Here is a 21253-nt window from a genome sequence, read left to right on the forward strand (position 1 = left end):
ATGGGCTAAATTATAGAAAATAAGGAGAACATTTGTTGATTAAGATTGCTATAATATTGCTATAACTATGATTTATTTGATTTAAATTCAATGGATTAGCCAAAGACATTCCCATCTGTTATGTCTGTTATTAACTCCCAGAAGAGTGCATGTATTTAGTTTTGTGGATACATTTGTACTTTATTTATTGACATGTGTCTCTTTCTGACTCTAGTAACTTCTGATTTGAAAATGCTTATACAAATGCATTTTGATTGCACATTTATTATTTAAAACACTTTGGCAATGTTCTATTTCACAATAGTATATGGATATAAACATAATGTGATGCAGCCCATCACTGTGTAGGGTTTGGAATGATGATTAAAGCGACAAGGAATTCTGTGTTTTTCATGAAGAGGTGTGAGCATATGAGACTGTTATTAAAAAACAAATTGAATAGGTTATTATATAATATTTTCGGAAGGTTTCAGAATGTAACCCAGCAATTGCTTACAGAGAAGGTGTTAGATTATACATGGGTTGCAGGAGCCACTCAGAAAACCATGTAACACCAGCTGGAACAGACATAACTTCAAGTCTACATCAACATATTCTGTATTGTCCCTGAACATGCAGAAAACCCTTGAGTCCGGCATTTATTTAACACATGTACTTTGTATAAAATGTCAAAGAGTACAAATAGCCTGGCAAGGTGATACTGCTCACTTTTCCACCCAAATAAAGTGTTTGAATGGACAGAGGACTTGAACTTTTGACCTCTGTGTGGGAGAACAGCTTTTACCTCGGGCAACTAAAAAACCATCATCGTCAAGGGAGTTGAAGATGATGACTCGGCAGTTTGTTTGCAGAGGATAGAGAGAGAGGGGAAAAAAGGTGAGAGGGAGAAAAAGAGGGAGAAAAGGAAAGCTATAGGGAGAAGCATTTATTGGCCTTAAAAATGTATGGTACTCTCACCACATCTGGGCTGCCCTTGAGTTGGCACAATTAACCTATATACCCATTGGTACTATACATAGGTCTCTATAGAGGTTACATACTGTAGCATGGAGTAGAGACGTACCATTTGAGCTTGTTAAATCTTCTAGAAATCATAAATCATTCAGTGTTACCTCAGGATGTGCTGACCGTACAGTGAAGCCCACACAAGATCCACTGAGTACACAGCCTCTCTGATGTCCTTGTATGTACAGGAGTCCTGTTTGATGTTACAGCTGAAGGAAGGGCAAAGGTAACCAAACATGTCCGCCTGGCTATTACCCATGAGCTCAGCAGCAGGCTGCAGGGGATGTGTCTTTAAAGGATCCAGGTTTTTTGGGCCTATTTTGTTTGGTTTCGACCCTCATTCCTATTAGAAGTCAAATGGAGTGTACTTATATAGCGCTTTATCCAGTCTTTACGACCCCTCAAAGCGCTTTACATACTACATGTCATTCACCCATTCACACTCATTCATACAGAGCAGTACCACTTGCTCTAGGACCTAACATTCACACACCATTGGCCATCGGGAGCAACTCAGGGTTAAGTCTCTTGCCCAAGGATACATCGACATGTTGGCTGCATGGGCTGGGATCGACCCCACAACCTTCTGGTTGAAAGACGACCGCACTCCCTCGCAGCCACAGTCGCCCTGTAATACCCTTACTCAACAAATTCAAAAACTGATTTTTTTAAATGTGAAAATGTCCCACAGAGCACAACGAGAATCTTGGATTATGCTCACATCCATATTCACCTTAAAATAATGGTTCAGATTATTGTTTCCAAACATTTTGACATTCAGACCCCTTTGAATAAAGCTTCTTGCAGACCCTTAATAAATAGGTTGATGTTTTCCACCAAGTAATTATTTTCTGTCTCTGATTGTTTCAATTGTGTATGAAAAGAGAGAGTAAAACTTCAGGTTGTGAAAGAAAATTGTTATCATGGCAGAACTCAAAGAAAAAAACCATAAAATGAGACCAAGGCTGTAATAAACGGGAATGAAGATTTCTTATTGAGACCTTGGATGATTGTTTACTGATAAACATTTGCACCAAACCTCACTTACTCCATCACTCTGCAGTATGCCCACTTTCATCGCTTGTGCCTCCATCCACTCTGATACCTTTTAAGGCTGCAGAGACCATGGCAGAATGAATTAACCATTGAATCCTTCAAGTTGTGTGAGTTGAATAAAATAAAAGGAAATAGATCAGGGTGTGCTGCGGGTGGAAAAGATGAGGAGAGGAGCACGACTTGAGCGTTGTTTTCCTTGCCCGAAGGCTCCCTTGCAGCGAAAGTAGGTTTCAAGCTTGCCAGAAAAAACCCGGTTTTGCAATTAACTGGAGAGCCACTGAGAAAAAAGGACGGGTGTTGAGAAAAGAGCACGAAGAGGAAACATGAAAAGAGAGTAAGTGAAAGTAAAGTGTGTATGTCTCCATGCAGCATGAGAGCTAGTGAGGTATACTGTGATGGCAGATGCAGTGATGTGTTGGTTTCTATCCTCTTTTAAAGGAGGTGCTGGCAGACGGTCTCTCGTTGCAGCACTCTGTCTTTCTTTCCCTCTTTGTTAAGCCAATGCCCTGGCGCCAGCGGCCGCCTGCTGCACCATCTGTGGCTGTAAAGTGCCCAAAATTCATTAGTGGAGAGAGGCAAAGGGGAATCCACCAGGAGAGAGACACACCGGGAGAGAAGGAGACGAGAAGGGGAGAGAGGGGACCGAGAGGGCAGCAGCAGAAAGGGCAGCAAGACTGACTTTTGAAACTTTTTAATGAAACTTCACTCTCAAATGAAGGTAGATAAGTGGAAAGGAAAATAAAAACGAGTCGAAGGACAGGAAAAGGACTGCGAGTGTGAAAATGGAGTCTAGAAGGTTAAGGTGGATTGAGCAAACGAAATAAGCTACAGATGGTTTCGAGCAAAAAAAGGCACCAAATGTGAGGAATGGAGTGAAGCAAATGGAGAAATGAGGCGGGGAGAAAGGGACAACAGAGGGAGAAGCTTTTGGAGAGGGAAACTGAAAGGGGGCAGAAGAACTAACGGGGGACCACCAATGTTCTTTTAGCCTGTCACACTTAAGATCTGGATTTGTGTGCCACTCACATCTGTATTAAATCTCCAACAAAGATAATCTGCCTTCATCTGGGGAGCCGTGTCTCTCCCTTTCTCTGTCTCTATCGCTTCATTCTTTTAAATATCGATTGACTCATTCGGCTAATTTCTCTCTTGCCTTTATTTTAAATTACAGAAAGCCCAAAAAGATAAGCAGGTAGATGGATCTATGCGGTATAGCTCTTAAGATGCTATCGTCACTCTTCCATTATTTATTTTAGATTTCAAATATTGTTTCCCTCTCTTTTGCTCACATTGCATTTTCCTTGGTGTCGTGGGTCTCTGCCAACCTCAGCTAACCCCCCCGGCAGCGCTTACCCCTCCCCCACCTCTCCGTCACCTCCCACCTTCCTCCACCCCCCCACCTGCTCTGACACCGTCGTCTATCTGCAGCCCTGACTCATGATACCCGCGAGGGCTGTGAGGTGACAGGGATCATGGAGCTTTGTAGAACTTGTATGCTCGGATAAGCTGCTGAATTAGAGAGTGAAGACGATCAGCTGTGGTGTTGCAGGGGAGAGGAGATGAGCAAGGAGGTGAGAAGATAAGAAAGAAGGGGGGTGTATAGAAGAGGAGGGGAAATGGGGATGAACCAAGATGGAAAAAGGAGAAGGTGAGGTGAGGTTAGGATGAGGATAGAGAGGGTGGGCAAAGTATGTGGAAGGAAGGAGATAGACACGGTTACGCATACTACGCCTGTCAAGCACCTCGATAATGCTGTCAGATTAAAACTGAAAGTTGGGTAGGTAGAACAAATTAGCTTTCTCATTTGTAGCAAGCATTTATTATTCTTGTGGACTGAAATCTGAAATACAGCTATGGCTAGCTAGCTAAAGTGTAATAGCTCCATGGTTGAAATGCTGTCTGGCAGATTCTATTTATTTATTTACAACACGCTTGATTAAACACAATCTGTTAAAAGGGTCTTAACGCTGCACTGTATTACACTTTTACTATGCTAAAAGACTGGGGCTAATATAGATATGAGTAGTACAGGCAGTTATTGAATTCTAACAAAAGCCCTTTTCAATGCCAAACTTTCATTGGTTGCTGTCTTCTTACCCTAACAAAAAGAAATGTTGTTTGTCGAAACATATAGAGATATGGTTTTGAAAAGACTAAACAAATAGCTGCCACCTTTCGAACTTGTTAAAGACCTAGTAGGCATATTGCTTTTACTACATCCTCATGCATATTGTATTAACATGTGGAGAACGAGAGATGCTAGATGTAAAAGTCGGTGTTCGGAGAAGAGGTTTGGGGAACTGTATTGTCAGGGATCAGAAATGTATGTATTCATGTGTGCATGACATTTCTGTGCATCACCATAAGATCATGTGGTTTCTGTATGCAAGCGCACAACATTGTATGCAAACATAAACTCTGTAGCAACAACACATTGACAGCCACTCATATAAACACATAAGGTGAGTGAGGAAAATGTAACAACGTGTGAAGCTTAGTGCATAAAGTCCCCCTGATAAAGCCCGGCTGACAGGACGTTCAGCATTAGTCGAGAGGTGGGGGGTCAGAAAAGGACTTCAAAGCAGGAGTGAGCTGCTGCTTTGTCTGGCTTCCATTTGTGTTGCTTCATCTTCCTCCTCGAGGATAATACATTTTTAATGCTGTTAAAACACTCTGCCTATTTCAGTGGTTTGACGTTTTTTAACTGACTCAAATAACCCACCCAACGTAGAAGTGACATCATGCAAGTTTCTTAGCAGGGCATTGTGTTAGCTCTGCACTTCAGAAAAGTTCAAACGTTTTATTTTCTATACACACCAATTTGCACCGAGGTCCAACAAATTTGAAGGGATGCATTAAGTGCAGACGAGACCATGATATCTATTTTCCTCAGCTGACAGACGCCCCCGTAGAACAAAATGAAAAGCAGGTTTGAAAATGTTTTCCAAGGACACGCTGTATTCTCAGTAATCATTTTTCAATCTGACATTTCACTCTCTTACTCTATTACAAAACCAGGAACCGTGTGAAATGTAGAAGTAGATGAGGCCGATTGCAGCAAAGTGGGTACACTCAAATAACTCCTGGAATACATTTACTATCATACAGTTTGATAAGTTTCATAACAGTGTAAAAGAGTACGGAGGATTTCTACTTAAAACTAATCCATCCAATCTTCTCAATCATCTTCTCTTTGTTTCAAAAGTTTTTCTTCAATCAGGCTCTGAATGCCTCGCTTGAGGTTAACTTATGTCTGAGGGGGTTGATTTTAATCTTTTACTCCAGACTCTTGTGCAGAATAAACATCTGGCTAATGTGTTGTCGGGTCATTTGCAGAGGAAGTCGTTGCCGATACAGTATGGAGTGAGTAAAGATAATGAGACAGCTTGTATCAAGGTTACAATTTGATGCACTAAAAAGCAATCTCGCGATGACACATTCACTTACTCACATGTCGCATCTTACTGTAATAATGAATGACTTTAATTCAGGAAGCTGTCTGATTGTCCTTAGTGTATTTAACGCTAAACTGAGGCTATGAAAATGTTTGCCACATTAGCATGGAGCTTAAAAGGAAGATAATTGTACATGTAATTATTGTCTCAGGAAGATGGTTACTTATTGATGCCTCTTTATGTTGTAGTGTTGTATGTTGTTCAGTGTCAGACACTTGAAATGATTCCCCAGGTTTTTCACTGGGGTTACGGAAATATAGTAGTATATAGTAAGAATATATACAATACCTGCTTTTGCATTTGTATGCGGGTATATATGCATTATGCTTAAGGGATGTCTTCACATGTCTGTGTCTGCTGGTGGCACAGTAGTACAATTGTTCCGCAGCTCATTCGCACATGAGGGAGAGTGGAGCCAGAGATCATTTTCACTGCTCCACATGAAGGAGCATTAATCCAATTCAAACAGCTCCAAGGAGACGGACCCGTAATAAGTTATGGTTACTAAGGAATTTGTTTATGTTTGCAAAAGTGCACCGAAAGATTAATAACCTCAGCAAAATGAGTTATACAACCCTTTCACACTATAAGAAAACAGCCAAGATGGTTTTAGCGACAAATGAAAGGCAAATTAGCCAGTGGCAATGTATAATCACACATTACTTCTATCACTGCTTTAGTTATGCCCCTGATTTCCCTCGTATTTCTCGATAGCCTCAGGCTTTGGTAAAACAGCTTAATCAGTAACATGAGCCAGCAGATTCATCAGTGGCTCAGTCCACCAGGGCTGACATAAACACACAGCTTAGCTTCGCCCCAAGTTACTGGCTGCTTGCTTGCCTCAAATCGACTACGACACTTTAATTCATCCATACCTTTTCATTTCTTGATTCTCAGTATTTTTTTCTGCATGTCATACATGAGAGTTCTGCTCAGTTCTGCTCAGCAGCAAAGATTAAATGGGCTCCCTATCGATTGCTTTTTTTCTGATACACAGTCCTCTCCAAAGAAATAGCAAAAGCATGTCATCACCCAGGCGGAAAGAAGGGGTTGAAGTGAAAAGGGAGGGAGACTTGAGTTCAAAGTCGGTTATATTTTTTACTTCATCTTTGTTGAACAGAGATCAACCAGGAAGTGTGTGAGCAAGAGTATCATGCTGTCTAGCGAATGAATAAGGACTTAACAGCAATTGAACGGTGGCAGCGCGGTGGTGCCAAAAGCTACCGGGGTGTCATCCGCCTTCCATCTGGTGAGAGACAGGGACACCGAGAAAAGTATAGGGTTGCTCCAAGATTCCTTAAAGTGTACTCCACTCTTGCCAACACATCAGGTAGCCTACAAAGGAGCATGACCTGAACTAAACTCACTGCAACTTGCAGACCAGGGCCGGAGTTTGGTGGGGGGGGGGGGCAGTTTGAACGTCTGCCACAAGCTCTCCAGCACAGCAGTAGCCAAACACAACTGGCAGGGCGGCTATGTGTGCAGGAGCTATCAGTGCCCAGTCACAGCAGCAGTGCAACAATGGCAAGAGCTGCTGCGATTCTGAATGCAAATCAACCCCATCCACAGCTGTAAGGGTGGCTCTGGGCACAGCCAGGCAGAATCCAACTGCACACAAACAGACGGAAGTTTGCAAAGACATGCACAAAAACACACTTAAACACCCACATGGATTCACAAATACGCTCAGCACACGGATTTACACAACCTCTCTCACACACACACACACACACACACACACACACACACACACACACACATGGATGCTTACTTCATCTGTGCTTGCCAGCGTCTCAGTGCACTGCACCATGCCTCCCTCCTTTTTTTCCTCCTTCTCCCATTCCATCCCACAGGAGCTCCCTCCTAAGCAGGTGTTAGCTGATTTCTGTTCCCTCAGGAAATTCAGTTTTGTTCTTTGCAGCAAGTACTGGTGCTGTGAATATTCCTGACAGCACCTTACTCCTGGGCTCTGGCCCTCTCCTACAACCTACTCTTTTCACTCTCGTTGCCTGCACCCTGCGCCTCCATCTTTCCCTCCCTGCCTTGAACCTCTCTTTTCATCTCCACTCTCCTACCACCTCCCTGTGGTGTGCCTGCCCAGTGGCCCTGAACAACACATCAGCCCACCCACACATATAAACAAACACATAGCATGCTGAGATGGACCCACACACGCACAAACTTTAAAAATGTTCAGTGAAAAACACACGCCAGGAAATAATACACACATGGAGGCACACAAGCTAAGATGCAGCCCAGGTGCACTTGAAGCCGCCACTTTACAGCAGTACCCAGTTATCCGTGCTTTCATTGACATTGAGTGCAGGGCCGCCCCTGGCCAACTTGGGGCCCCAAGCGACATTGTGAGATGCGGCCCCCCCCCCCAACCGACAGGAGTGAAACACATTTTTTTGGAAACAAAGTAGGCTACTTTGCAAATATAATTCCTGTTTATTATTAGTATCAACACAGTTACTTTTGTATACAGTGAGGTAAATGGTAAATGTGCATGTACGTCTGCATTTCCTGCCAAATACTAGCCTCAAAAAGATTAAAATATAATGAATGCAAATAAACTACTTCTACTAATAATAATAATCATAATCATAATCAATTCAATAATATAAATACTATATTATTTTATTATAATTTAGTTGTAATATAGTCAAGACAAAACATGCTTATGACATGCTCAAAAACTGATATTTCTTAAATCTGTATTCAAATGTAGTTCCCAGTATTTCTCTGTGTTGTGGTTGACATGATGATGACTGTTAGGAGTTAAGGGGAGAGGCTGAGCATCACCATGAAATGTGCAAATTGACATAAAAATGAATAAAAGGGGAAAAATGCTTTAACTGTTATGTAAGCCAACTAGACAGACAGTTTATCACTCTTCCTCCTGTACATTAGCAGATAAAAGACATCACATACTTGAATGAATGTTAAATAAAGAATGCTGGAAATAACTGCATCTCCATTAGCCTATATGCTTTGCAGAGACTGCCTTCTTCATGTCGTGAATTGCAGTTGATGTTTTAAATGGCAATTGGCAATTTAACTTATACAACATTCGAAAGTTGTACATTTGACTCATACAATAACCCACCTTCGAGTGATGCTCTAGTTTCTTCATGTTTTGTTTTTTTCCCCTCTTGCTTGTGCCGGACTGAAACTGTCTTTTCACCGACATCTCTTCACCTGCACTAGTGGCCGTGTCAAAGCCATGATTGGTCAGATGTCAATTCATTGCAACGGTGTTGGGTTACAGACGTGCTCCCCTTCTCACCTCTCACTCTCGCGGGGGGTGCGCGGAGAACTGAGCGGAGAACTGCGCACAGCAGCTGAGGCCCTCTGGGCGGGCCCCCTGCGCAAGGCGGGCCCCATGCAGCCTGCGTGATTGGCCTGTAGGGAGGGGCGGCCCTGATTGAGTGTGTTGATGTGAAAATGTTGCTGCTCCCCTGTAGCCAAATGTTGCTCACTTTTGTTTTACTGTTTGCAAAAGGCACAGACAAAGAATGACTTGTTTTAGATTGCTCATTACCATGGCGGCTTCAGACTGCGGCTAATTGCCCTCCATTCACTCATCACAATTAGCTGGTCTTATTTCTCTGTTTGAGTACATTACATATTTTGCATATTTCAACAGAAATGTGTCTTTATCAGTAGGAAATGAACGATGGGAGGAATTAATAAGCTAAGTCAATGGTGGCTTTGTTAAGGCTAATTAATGCAAAAAATAAAAGCTTCATGAGAAAAATTATTCGGCTCCGCATTGACTCAAGATTTGGTTCCAAATGTACTGAATGCGTTTCCAGCACATCGTGTTTTGTCTTTGATGGAAATTGCGTGATTTCAGCTCTCAGTGTACAGACGTCAATGTCCAGCGGCAGTAATTATCAAACTCTTGTCAAAATCAGTTTTTTCCCATTTGTCCTACTTTACAATTGTGTCATAAATGTCGATTGGCAGCCAGTATTGCCTGGCCATCCATTTCTCACACATACTGCCCAACACTCAACTGACTTTTAGATGCCTCATTCTTTTTGACTCCACTTTACAGCCAATGGCCTATCGAAAATAATAGCTCCCGTGCTATTACACTCCTTTGTCTCCTGTCACTATCGCCCGGTAAGCGGTAATTGCTGTTTTTATTGTAGCCTCTTACAGGCTCAAGTGTAAACTATAGGGTAAGCTTCGCCACTGTGCTGCAAGCTTAACCGCATGACTGGAAATATTTGTTCACTCTCACAGCGTCAGACAGTGATCCTTTGAAAAGTGAAAAATATAGAACACCAGAACATATTTTTATTACACAGTTTTGTTTATTACGTTTTGACATCCAAGTCTGGCCTTTACAAAAAAATGACATAAGACCAGAAAACTGTTTAAATTGTGCATCAGTGATTTGTAAATGTTGCTGTCCACAATCAGATCAAACACTTTTATGTCGTTGAGATTAATCAGAAGAATTTTTATGATTTACATATTACCAATACTTATTATAGATATAGAAGCAGAATGATATTCTTATCAATGGTTCTCTGTGGAGTTATTTGGCCACGGCTGGCTATATGGAGCACTACTTTGAAGAGCACTTACTTGTCTTTGATTGAACACTATTCAACACTCAGTGGCAGAAGGGCAACAATAATGTTTGTATTTATCATAAAAAGGCAGAAAAGGAACATATTTAGAGCCCCAGCCACAGATGCAAGCCGTTTTCAAAACATAGAGTTTATTTGCGAATGTTCTCTATGAAAAGTAATTAAATCCCTCAAGAGTACTTTAACATAAAAGAATATTTATCAAAATATCTAATAAAATAGATAGTGGGTAAGGGTTACTCACTGAAAATGTGTTTAGTCAGGTGGTATAATATATTACTAAAAAATATTTCTCAAACTTTTTACTTAGATTTACTTTTGTCATCACCATGCTGCTGCTCCATATTGGTATTCCATTTATGTTGTTATTGTTTAAGTTATTATCAGAGGATGCTAGACCCAAGGCTACTTTGAGTAAATCAGTATTTTAAGCTTCTCTTTCAAAACAGTGGCAGCACTTCCCTACAAATCTGTCAAATTGCCAATGCACAGGGTGTATTTAGGACAGTCTACAGGGCCTTGTGTAAGGCAGGCCTGTGTGTGTACTCACTAGGAAAGGAAGTAACAGTTTAACTACTGTATTGATTTCAAGAGTGCTAAGGGGTTTAGGCGTCAGTCCGAGGAAATTGGGGGGGTAAAAGAAAAAGGAGTGGGGCTCATCCCTGGTTTTAGCACGCTCAGCTTTTCTCCCCGGCCAATGCTTGATTCAGTGGTAAAGATCTGCGGTTGCCCATTGAAGTTGTACAACTGCTGCATTGAGTACTGTATGGCTCCGTGCACTCTGCAGTGCTCTATTGATTGATGTGTGAAGAGGGATTAGTGGGTGGAGGGAGCGGAGGAGATTTGGGGTGGGAGGGAGGGGTCAGCAGAGTGACCACAGGCAGAATTGTGGATGCAGCATGTGTACAATAAAAGAGAGGCAGATGTCACATCTTTGGTAAGGCCAAGTCAGACACCCGAGGGTGATGCCCTGCCTTTCTGTAAACGCTGATTTCTTTGGCATGCTTCTGATATCAAGCTGTGTTAGCAGTTAGTCAGAATGGTTGGGGGCCAGTAAGACCAGATAGATGACCTTGAATTACAGGCAGCTAAATGCCCCAACCGAGGCTGTTGATGCTTCAGAGCAAGCTCAAGAGATCAGTTAATGTCAAAATAAACCACATAAAACGTCAACACTCCTTCTAGTCAATCCACCATGCTTCAACTCTTTGGTCTGAGGGGGTGGAAAAAAATTACTTTTACCAGACAGATTAAAAAACAATTCATTCACCGTGACTTCTCTGACATTTCATAGATTTCCTGTCAAGTGGAATCCTGCTGACATCCATTTTGCTTCACCGGCAATTGTAAAAAGCAGCGTCCTGTGTATCCATCTTGTTGTGCTGTTTGAGCGTAGCATTCAGGTGGTTTCCCACTCTTTGCCCATCACTCGCTCCCTGCTCTCCCGTTGCTGTCCCTGACAGGTGGTGCCGAAGACAGGATTGTCATCGATAGGGAGTAAAGGGGCTGAATGAGTATTGGAGTGAAGGAAAATAGGAGGAAGAGGGCAGGAAGATGGGGCTTCAGAGGGGTGGACATGAGGTTGGATTTGGGCCGTTCAGAGTTAATGGGATCAGACGAGGAAGAGAAAGGGATATCTGTGCTGGTTAATGTTTAATCCTCCACCCCCAACCCCTTGTCTCCTGCCTCAGGCTCCCGGCATCGGATAATCCTTAGGCTGCCTCTCTTCATCATCAAGGTGTCGAAGGGAAGTGCCTCTGTAAATATTTAATTGGCTGCAGCATGCCGATGTTAATTATGCGGGTGTGTCTTTCCTTTGCTTTGCTCTCTGCCCCAGTGCTACAGACTTCTCTCCTCCTCCTCATAGGGGTGCAACTCCGTCTCTCCCCTTTCTGCTACTATTAACACCAATACTGCTATTGTCACCTTCTACTACTGCTGCTGCAACAACTGTAAAACTACTGCACTGTTGCTGCTGCTGCTCCACAACACACTGCAATTCCATATTCCACTACAGCTTTTCTTATTTCTCAATGACTTTCTTTTTGGGGACTCAACCCAGCTATCTATTTCACCTCTGTCTTCCAACCTTGTGCTGTGCCTCTCTGCTCTTTTCAATTTCAAAACCATGGCAGCCTCCCTTAAAATGGATTATTGTTATGTGTTTCATTACAGCCGCCGCTGTTATTCGTCTTGACGCCAGTAATGCTTTCAAATGTAGCTTTGCCTCCTTTCTCTGTTTATTTGATCGTCAAGGGCAATGCCAACAGATGAACTGTTCAACTATGCAGGTTAAAGTCTCACAACTCAACAGAGCTCTGCTCATAAGTGTCTGCCAGTAGCAAGTGCAATTACAAACAGGCGCATGTAAAAGTCAAGAGAATACAAATCATATAATAGATGTGTCATGGGTACTGAACAAGCAGCCTTGCAGCGCTCCAAAGACACATTGCAGGAGAGCTGGGAGACAAACAGTGGAAATAATTATTTGAATGTCCACCTATAAGCTAACAATAGATACAGCGTTATCCACAGATGAGCAGAACAGGTCCTTCCTTTTGTAGGGTGTTCATTATAACCGCTGAACCTTATTGGTGAATTAATGGTCTTCTAGTCTAGTGTTTTCCTTTATGTAACTGTCCAATGTTATTCTCTTAAAAATGGCAGCAAATCTAGACCCAAAGCTCACTGCTGTGTGCAGACAAAGGCTTCACAGGATCATTTGGACAGAATACAAGTGTGTCTTTGTGTGTGAATGTGTGTTATGTATGGACGCGGGGGTTCCTGTTTTGTGCCAAATCAGCAGGTCATAGCAAGGACAAGAACTACCAGTGGCCATGACAGACGGTATGAGCTGTAGACAACAGTGGGCAGGACATTTGAACCAACACCAGGGGCCACTGCAGTGTTTCCCACCAACACTGTTTGATAACGTTATACTGTACATCATCCCTTTATTCGTACTCGTAAAACTTGTGGTTTTAAACAGGCTCAGGATTGTTTTCACTCACTCAAACAAATCCATTTTTGTTTTAGTAAAGGACTGTGCCAAAGTGGTTAAGACAAAGAGCTTTCTTTTGGCTTTCACATTGTGTTTGTGTTTCCACATTTAGAGTCTGCAAGGTAGACGGTGGTTAAAGCTTCCATGTTGGCAAGAAGCACACCCTCCTTTCTAGAGTGTCAACGGGCGAGACTCCTCCTGGGGGGTGCAGTTCATCGGGAGGGAAAATAGAAAAAGCTGAGCAACGGGAGGGAAAATGGAAAAAGCAGGATTTGAGATGGAGATCAATAAAGCCGAAAGTAGTCCAGGAATTGAAAGTGATGTCTGATGATTCTGTTTTGGCCGTGCAACCAGCACACTGCTGGTTCCCCTTTGATCATGTCTGCTGTGTTTGGTCTGCAACATTTTAATGTTTTGCCTGAAAGGGATACATTATATCAGTGGCGAACCGTCAGGGCCTTCAAGGTATTCAGAGAATACCCTGGAACACTGTTAGAAAAGAAAGCAACCAATCAGATCTTGTTCCGGGTCTCTGGGTAGAATATCCTTCAACAAGGTATTCTACATCCTTGATCGGATGCCCTGGCCGTTGCACTGAATGAGAGCCTACGTTTGGACTGACAGTCTGATCAACCAATCATATATTGATTTGTAGCCAATGGGCGTATTCTTTCAGAGTTCCCCTCGGTTCCAGGGTATTCTAGAAGGTCCGCTAGTTAACTGGCTCGAGACAGAAGATCTAGATAAATGGGACGAAGCAATTCATGCCGTTTTATTGTTTTTAACGTTGAAATGACAAGTGCAACAGGTGAAGATGAAGTTGTTGCACAATTGTTGTGAGTACCCTTTTCAAGACGACAATTCAGTGAAAAGACGGACATTATAATGCCGGGGGGGGGCTGGGTGTGTCTACAGAAGGTCCAGTTGTGATAGCCACGGTTCGCCACTGCATTATATGGATGACATCAAAAGTCCTGGGACACATGTTGCCATTCAGCCAGATGATGATGTTTGCATTGTGTTGTTTTTACACCCAGCGTTCCCACTCTCCCATTAATGAGATGTTTCCGAGGCCCACTTTCCATGCTGTTATCGGTGAAGCCATAAGCCATTTTCCTCCATGTAATATTTATTGTTTATTGCTTTGGCCAATTTTCACAACAGGATTTCCAGCCTGGTTGCTAAAATCAGCGTTAATAGATTAGGTAAGGTATGTTTATAAATTAAGTATTGCTGGCTCTAGACTTTTTTTATTTGAAAATTAGCTACAGCAATCATTAAACCGTAAAAGGTTTATTTTCCAAATATCTATTTATGTTGTCATTTGAATGTATTGCTTTCAACCTTAAATATTCTAATAGCTACTTCTGAATATAAAGTTTGTCAATTTTCCTGGAAGCTCGGGTTATATTCAACGTGGTCTGCTCTAGATTTCCGATATGATATTTATGCCAAAATAAAGTATAATTGCTATTCATACAATGCTAAGCTACCAAGGTGAAGAAAGGTCAGCTTTTGTCTCAAGATTGAGGTGGCCTTCCATCTCCAAAACACAGATGTATCTGTTGTTGTTTGGTATACACAAGCTGTTGATTATGTACAACATTTTCACTTTTTCTACTAACTCAAGCAACACTTGCACTGCATACTGAGCATCCAGCGAGTGACAGAGGTCACTAAGAGTGACAGTGAATACATCAGAACAGTGGATGCTAGGTATTCCGGTTCCCCCTGTGTATGCCAACACATTTGTAAATCCCACAAAAAATCTCACATGGGATCGGTGTCACAATGAACTCAGACAAAGCTCCTCCGCTGCTTGTTTGGCTCTTCGATGAGTGTGTGTGCATACAGTATGTGTGCATGGCACGTCTGTGATTGGTGTTGTGTGTTTAACAGAAAGTGTGTGCTGAATGTGTCGACCAGGTTATCACGTTGAGCGGCGTCTGTGAGCAGAGGCAGGGTGATGCAGGTTTTAGAATGCGGGGTGCCAATGGAGCTGTGGAAATGGGAATTGAGTAGGGAAATGGGAATTGCTCCCTGCTGGTCCGTAACCTTCGCAATATTGTTTGAAGCATTCAGCGTATGCGTTCATCATTCATTCAATCAACATGTGTGGGTTGCGTTTGTGTCCCGATGGTTACATTGTGTGAGAGAGAGCGACTTCTCTCTATTTGTGTGTCTGTAATTGCGTATGTGGGGTAGTGTGTATTTATGACAGCATGTCACACCCGTCTCCAAGCCCCAAGCCCTGGAACGGAATTGAATTAACCTAAATAAAGTCTAGTGTGTAGCGTACAGAACACTTGAAAGGCAACAGCTGAGGGCTTGAGCTAAGGACTGTCTGAGTTTAAAACAGAAAGCACAAGCACAGTATAGGCAACATTACTCTGTTGTAAAAAACACAGATAAACGAAAGCTTGTGTCAGTTTTTAAACATTGGACACAATGGCTAATGTGCTACACCCCTCCTCTAAGGCTTTCAGAGAGAGGGAGAGGATATTGGAGCCAGTTCTGGGATCCTTGGCCGCCCTAGATAGCACAGCAGCAGTGGCAGCAGCAGCACCCATTAATGCGATTATAGCTTTTAGCTGAAGATTTTCAGGGCCAGTTTTCTTTAGAGGCATCATTAGTTTGTCCTCCTTTCTTCTTCTTCTCCATCGGTATGTCAGTAAACAAACGCACGCATTCACACACAAATGAGCAACAGAAGGTACTGTAACTGCTTATATCCAACCATGCGCAACACATGCAATGGTGCACACACAATCACACGCACATGAATATATGAATACACAAGCGTGCATGTAGCCCATATTGGCTGTGCCATAGCCACGCACACTAGCCAAGCCACACTACATTCACAACAACACACAGAAAAAGAGGCATAATTAGTCTTTATTTTGAGATGATTCATTATTATTTAGTGTCGTTTGCACTTCTCCGGACTTTCTGTTATGCAGTTTGAAAACCTTTTGATTAGCAATCCATGAAGTACATTATTATTCTAAAGCCTTTCTCATTATTCTTTGTAATCAAACCATGATTCCACAAAGACCCGTTTTTAATTCAAAGCCCACATTTCCTCTAGTGCTGCATTGCCGTCATTTTGGGACTCGTTGCTTTCCGGATTCCCAATCAGCATGCTTAACATGTTTTTGACTTTGTGCGGCTATTTAACAAACCTTGAGGTGCTTCTAAGCTCCTCACTGCGCCGGCTTCATTTCATAAAGTCACCATTTATTAAACCTCAAGGCTACACCTCGGCAAAAGCTTATTGGAGATATTGAGGTCATTTTACTGGGAGAGGGAGAATTGGAGATGGAGGGAAGACACAAGCCGAGGTACTACAGTACGTGTCATGCTGTGTTGTTGAGTTCAGACGGGTATAGCAGGTGTCTTATTAGAGAGCGGCCTGCCTCAGCAGGCACTTTCTCTGCCAGCATATAAGGTCTTTGGTTATCTTTGTTTTCTACCCAAGCAAGTTCACTAAAAGACTTCAAATTGTTTTAAAGTGTTTTTCTCACCTGAGTGCCGAAACACATCTCAAAGATGCCAAGTTCGTTTTTCCTCACCAACTAATGGCTCTCAGTGTGTGTGTGTGTGTGTGTGTGTGTGTGTGTGTGTGTGTGTGTGTGTGTGTGTGTGTGTGTGTGTGTGTGTGTGTGTGTGTGTGTGTGTGTGTGTGTGTGTGTGTGTGTGTGTGTGTGTGTGTGTGTGTGTGTGTGTGTGTGTGTGTGTGTGTGTGTGTGTGTGTGTGTGTGTGTGTGTGTGTGTGTGTGTGTGTGTGTGTGTGTGTGTGTGTGTGTGTGTGTGTGTGTGTGTGTGTGTGTGTGTGTGTGTGTGTGTGTGTGTGTGTGTGTAGGCAGGATGAGCATCCCTTCTGTTACCGTTGCTGTCCCTTCATTTCACGCTCCGGCAGCTCCGCGTGAATCCTCTTCCCTTGGCTCATTATCAGTGCTGTTCAATGAACGTGCATCCCACCAGAATGCAGGGTAAAACCAAATCATTATTCAAGAACGGGGGTCAGTGCAGACGTTGTGACTCTTTTGTTTAGTATATTTATTACTTTCCCTTCAGAAAGCAGAATGCAGAGCACATCTCCGCCCAACGTGATTTGGTTAGGCAGTCCTGACCTGAGATTGATGAACACCAGCGCCTGTTACCGTTATTTGAAGCTCATTGGTGTCTTTTCTCTTTTTTTCTTGGCAGCGTCCAGTGTGCACGGAGCAGAATTCGGACACCTGCCGGACAACATTACAGTGTTGGAAGGAGAAAGCGTCACTTTGAGGTAACTCCTAATCCCACACCTGCACCTACTAATTGCCTAAAAAACCATGTTGGTGTTTTCCACCCACCTGTCATGCCACCTGTTAATTACCCATTTTCTCTCTCAAAACTTCAATTAACCACTCCAAGTCAACATTACTTTCATTCCCTTTAATCCTACACCTCTTCAGATTTCTGAACAAATTCCTCTTTTAGTCACATTTTCCTCTTGAAAGAGGAGTGGGCCTTTCACTTATATCAAATGTGTTATTAGGAAGCCATGCACAGCTCTGTCAATAATTGTTAACATCAACATGTCTCTCACCATGTTGGAAATCAAAGGACCAGGACGCTGATCCATAATGTCATCAAGACGTGAAGCCTGAGGCTGTTTTATTGATGCTGTGGAGATGTTAAATCTATAAAAACGTACTTGGGTGTTTTCACACTGGGTGCTAAAATCACCTTAAATTCATTTACAGTTGAGTATAAGGAGAGCTGTGCATTAATGTTATATTACTGGCATTTTTTACCTTGTTTCTGGCTGTAGACAGGGTCGCCATCTCCCATGACTTTTGACAAATTGATTGGATAAGAGGCAGGACATCTCTTCGGTTGACCAATCACAACATAGCCAAGCAGCTAACCAATCAGAGCAGACTGGGTTCTGGTTTCTCAATGTCGAGTACACCTGCTGCAGAGCCACTATTTCAAGTATACTACGTCATCGAGTGGCGCCGAATGCTGGGCATTTAACATGCATTTAAACAGTCCTTCGGCGCCACTCGATGACGTAGTATACTTGAAATAGTGGCTCTGCAGCAGGTTTACTCGACATTGAGAAACGGCCACAGAGTGTGAAGAGAGTTGCTGTAGCACAAAGACCTTTTTGAACATTAAAGCATGGAGACAAGTCACTATAAACCTCCCCCTTTTACTGTTAAAACTAAACATATGCCACTTCTGGGTTTTCTACACAAGTTGCATACATCTACAGGTTTGGACCAGTTCCACCAAATGATTATTATTTTCTGAATGTGTGTTGTATTTCATTTAGTTTAGTTTTAACATTATACAGTAACTCACAAGAAAAAACACTCAAAGATTTGATCAAAGCCTGAAAAAAGATATACCTGTTGTGTATTGCTGAAACATGTTTTCCTACTTTGCTTTTGTTAACCATCTCACAACGCCTCTGGCTTGTGTTTGGGTGTCCCCTTGGGAACCACTGCTTAAGAATTGTACTATGAGTTTAAATTCAGAAAGCACTACAGTAGAGATGTTACGGCATATTTTGTAATGACGGTCTGCACAGAACGGCCGAATGCTAACAAACATTAGACTATAGAGCTTTATAAATAAACTCTATTGTTATGTAAAATCACTTCCGCCCAAGTTGGAAAAATACTTGCGCTGTGCTTGAGACAATGCTGTTGTGTTGGCTTTGATGTGGGCCATTAAGACATTTGATGTTATTATGGTGCTCATTTCCTCTTGGCCTGCAGTCATAGAGCAACATCATCAGTGCAGAAGTGATTAATTTTAAAAATAGATAATAGACGGTCCACATATAATGATTTTTAATGGTGGGTTTTCTTACTGTATCGTCTCTTTATTTAAACCCACCGGCAACAAACTGAATTTTAATCAAATAATATTCCCTTTTCATTTCCAATATTTCAAAACCTGTTAGAAGTGGTCTTCCCTCAGGTCATGTGTCCACCTGAACGTCAGCCCAGTGCCTTGTTGCCTATTTGTAAAGGACTTCCATGCTTTGCTGCACTGTGGCTGTTATGCATTGTGGTGTCAGTGACTTGGCAGGTGATCTAAGATCTACCTCAACCGTGATATTTATCTGGGTCTTATCAATTAAACATGAGGACTACAGAGGCATGTCCTCGCAGCTAGTTGAGGCTGGGTAAGGACATCTAGTGGCCGAGGCAAGAACTGAAGTCACACCTGTGGACTGTGGTTTGGAAATAGCCACAATCTTTAAGAACAAAAGTAATGAATTAATACACTTTCATCACCAACATCATAATTCACTCTTTCATTATTTCCACTAATGTTTCCATGTATTGCCATTTAATCTAATTTCATTTTACAGCCACTTTAAGGCTAATGGCCAGTGGACAAACCTCTGGACTTGAATGTACCTTGGACTGCATCCATTGGTAAACAGACAATGTTACAGACAAAGTAACCCAGCTGTTAAAAGAATAATGGACAACCATTTCAATGCGTTGCTTGCAAGCTGTATTTTTGTAAAACTGATCTCAACCACCTTTTTGTATAATATGACCCATTTTTCTCCATCTGTGTAACAGGGGTGATGGATATTCATTAGCAACTGGCTGCAGAGAAATGGAGGAAAAACCAGAAAAATATTATTAGTCTACTCTAGAGACATAACAGATGCAAATGCTTGGATACAGCACTGGGCATGAGGGGTCCATGAGTGGTATAAGTAGTTGAAAAATATGTGAATCATATATTATGACCTTTGCAGTCACTGTATGTGCACATAATTGAACTCCTATAGGATATTTTTAAAACAACATGTTCTACAGCAACATGATAAAAACGCCATCACTTCTGTATCATGAGTTATCTTTTCTGAGAAGCTTTAAAATCTTTATGGTGGGTGCAATAGTATAACTAATTAGATGTTTTAATTTGATAAATCACTAATTTGTTTGTGTTTACTTATTATAAATGTAATGATAAAACACCTCAGCACTGTTTAGGGTCAACCTACACATAATGTAATGCAGGCCTTTCACCTGTTAATCGCTTCCTGTCCCCTCACAGATGTCGGATCGACGAGGAGGTGACCCACAAGGCCTGGCTGAACCGCTCCAACATCCTGTTCACGGGGACAGACAAGTGGTCACTGGACAAGCGTGTGACGCTGGCCAACAGCAACAACAGTGACTTCTCCATCCACATCGACAACGTGCAAATATCCGACGAGGGGCCTTACACATGCACCTTCCAGGCCAACAACAAGCCCCGCATCGCCCATGTCTACCTCATCGTCCAAGGTGAGCCGCTGAGTGGAGACCAAACAGGAATCTGTAATAAATGTTTCCAACTGCTGGCTCCTTTCCAAAAACGATCCAGAGCATGCTGATTTGATTGCCAAGGCAACTGCTAAATAATATATGTGTGCACCGATGTTAGTGTAAGCAGCCTTTGACAAAAGCTGAATGGCTTAATTGGTAATTCATATGAGCAGTGCTGTCTATTGGATATGATTGAGGTTTGACTTCAGGGGAAGCAATTAAGATTTCCTATGGTTACATTTCAAAGTTCCTTGTCTGGTAAATCATGTCTAAATGTATGATAGCAAACTTAGTAGTTACTGCTTTTATGATGTTTGAGTATCTATGGTTGGTAGTTATAGTTATATCAAACGGCAAGTATATGATTCAGTCTGAAAGCCAATGCTTGTGAGGCTACAGCCATTGGCGCTTCTAGGGGGGGACAAATTGTAATTACATTTTAAAAATGGTTGACACAAATTCTGTAACAAACACATTTTTGGGATTTGTTGGGGCAAAATGACTTTAAACTGAACACATTTTTTTTAATTTGTACCGCAATAAATGTGCCCCTCTCCTCAAATAACTGGCCCCAGTAAAAGTGGTCTCAAACCGCCACTGGCTACAGCACAGCCAGTCTAGTGCAGGTGACAAATCACATTCCCATTATTTCCATGTAGCCAGTTAGGGTTATGTGTCTGTATAAACAGAAAGATATTCAGATGGATGAGGATGTGTGTGATGGATATGAGATACACAGGGGGGTTGTCCAACTGCCTGACTAAATAACTGACGATTCAGGACCGCGACTGAGGC

General features: G+C 42.2%; 1 protein-coding gene across 1 annotated transcript in view; it reads left to right on the forward strand.

Annotated features, from left to right (window-relative positions):
• The window catches only part of iglon5 (IgLON family member 5), a 97754-nt gene that overhangs the window by 60646 nt on the left and 15855 nt on the right, over positions 1-21253 (forward strand). Inside the window, exons 2-3 of the mRNA XM_034101576.2 lie at positions 17337-17415; positions 20205-20437. Coding sequence (XP_033957467.1) covers positions 17337-17415; positions 20205-20437 — 312 coding nt within the window. The remainder of the gene's footprint in view (positions 1-17336; positions 17416-20204; positions 20438-21253) is intronic.

The sequence above is a fragment of the Pseudochaenichthys georgianus genome, chromosome 16, assembly GCF_902827115.2.
Source record: "Pseudochaenichthys georgianus chromosome 16, fPseGeo1.2, whole genome shotgun sequence".
Classification (NCBI taxonomy): Eukaryota; Metazoa; Chordata; class Actinopteri; order Perciformes; family Channichthyidae; genus Pseudochaenichthys; species Pseudochaenichthys georgianus.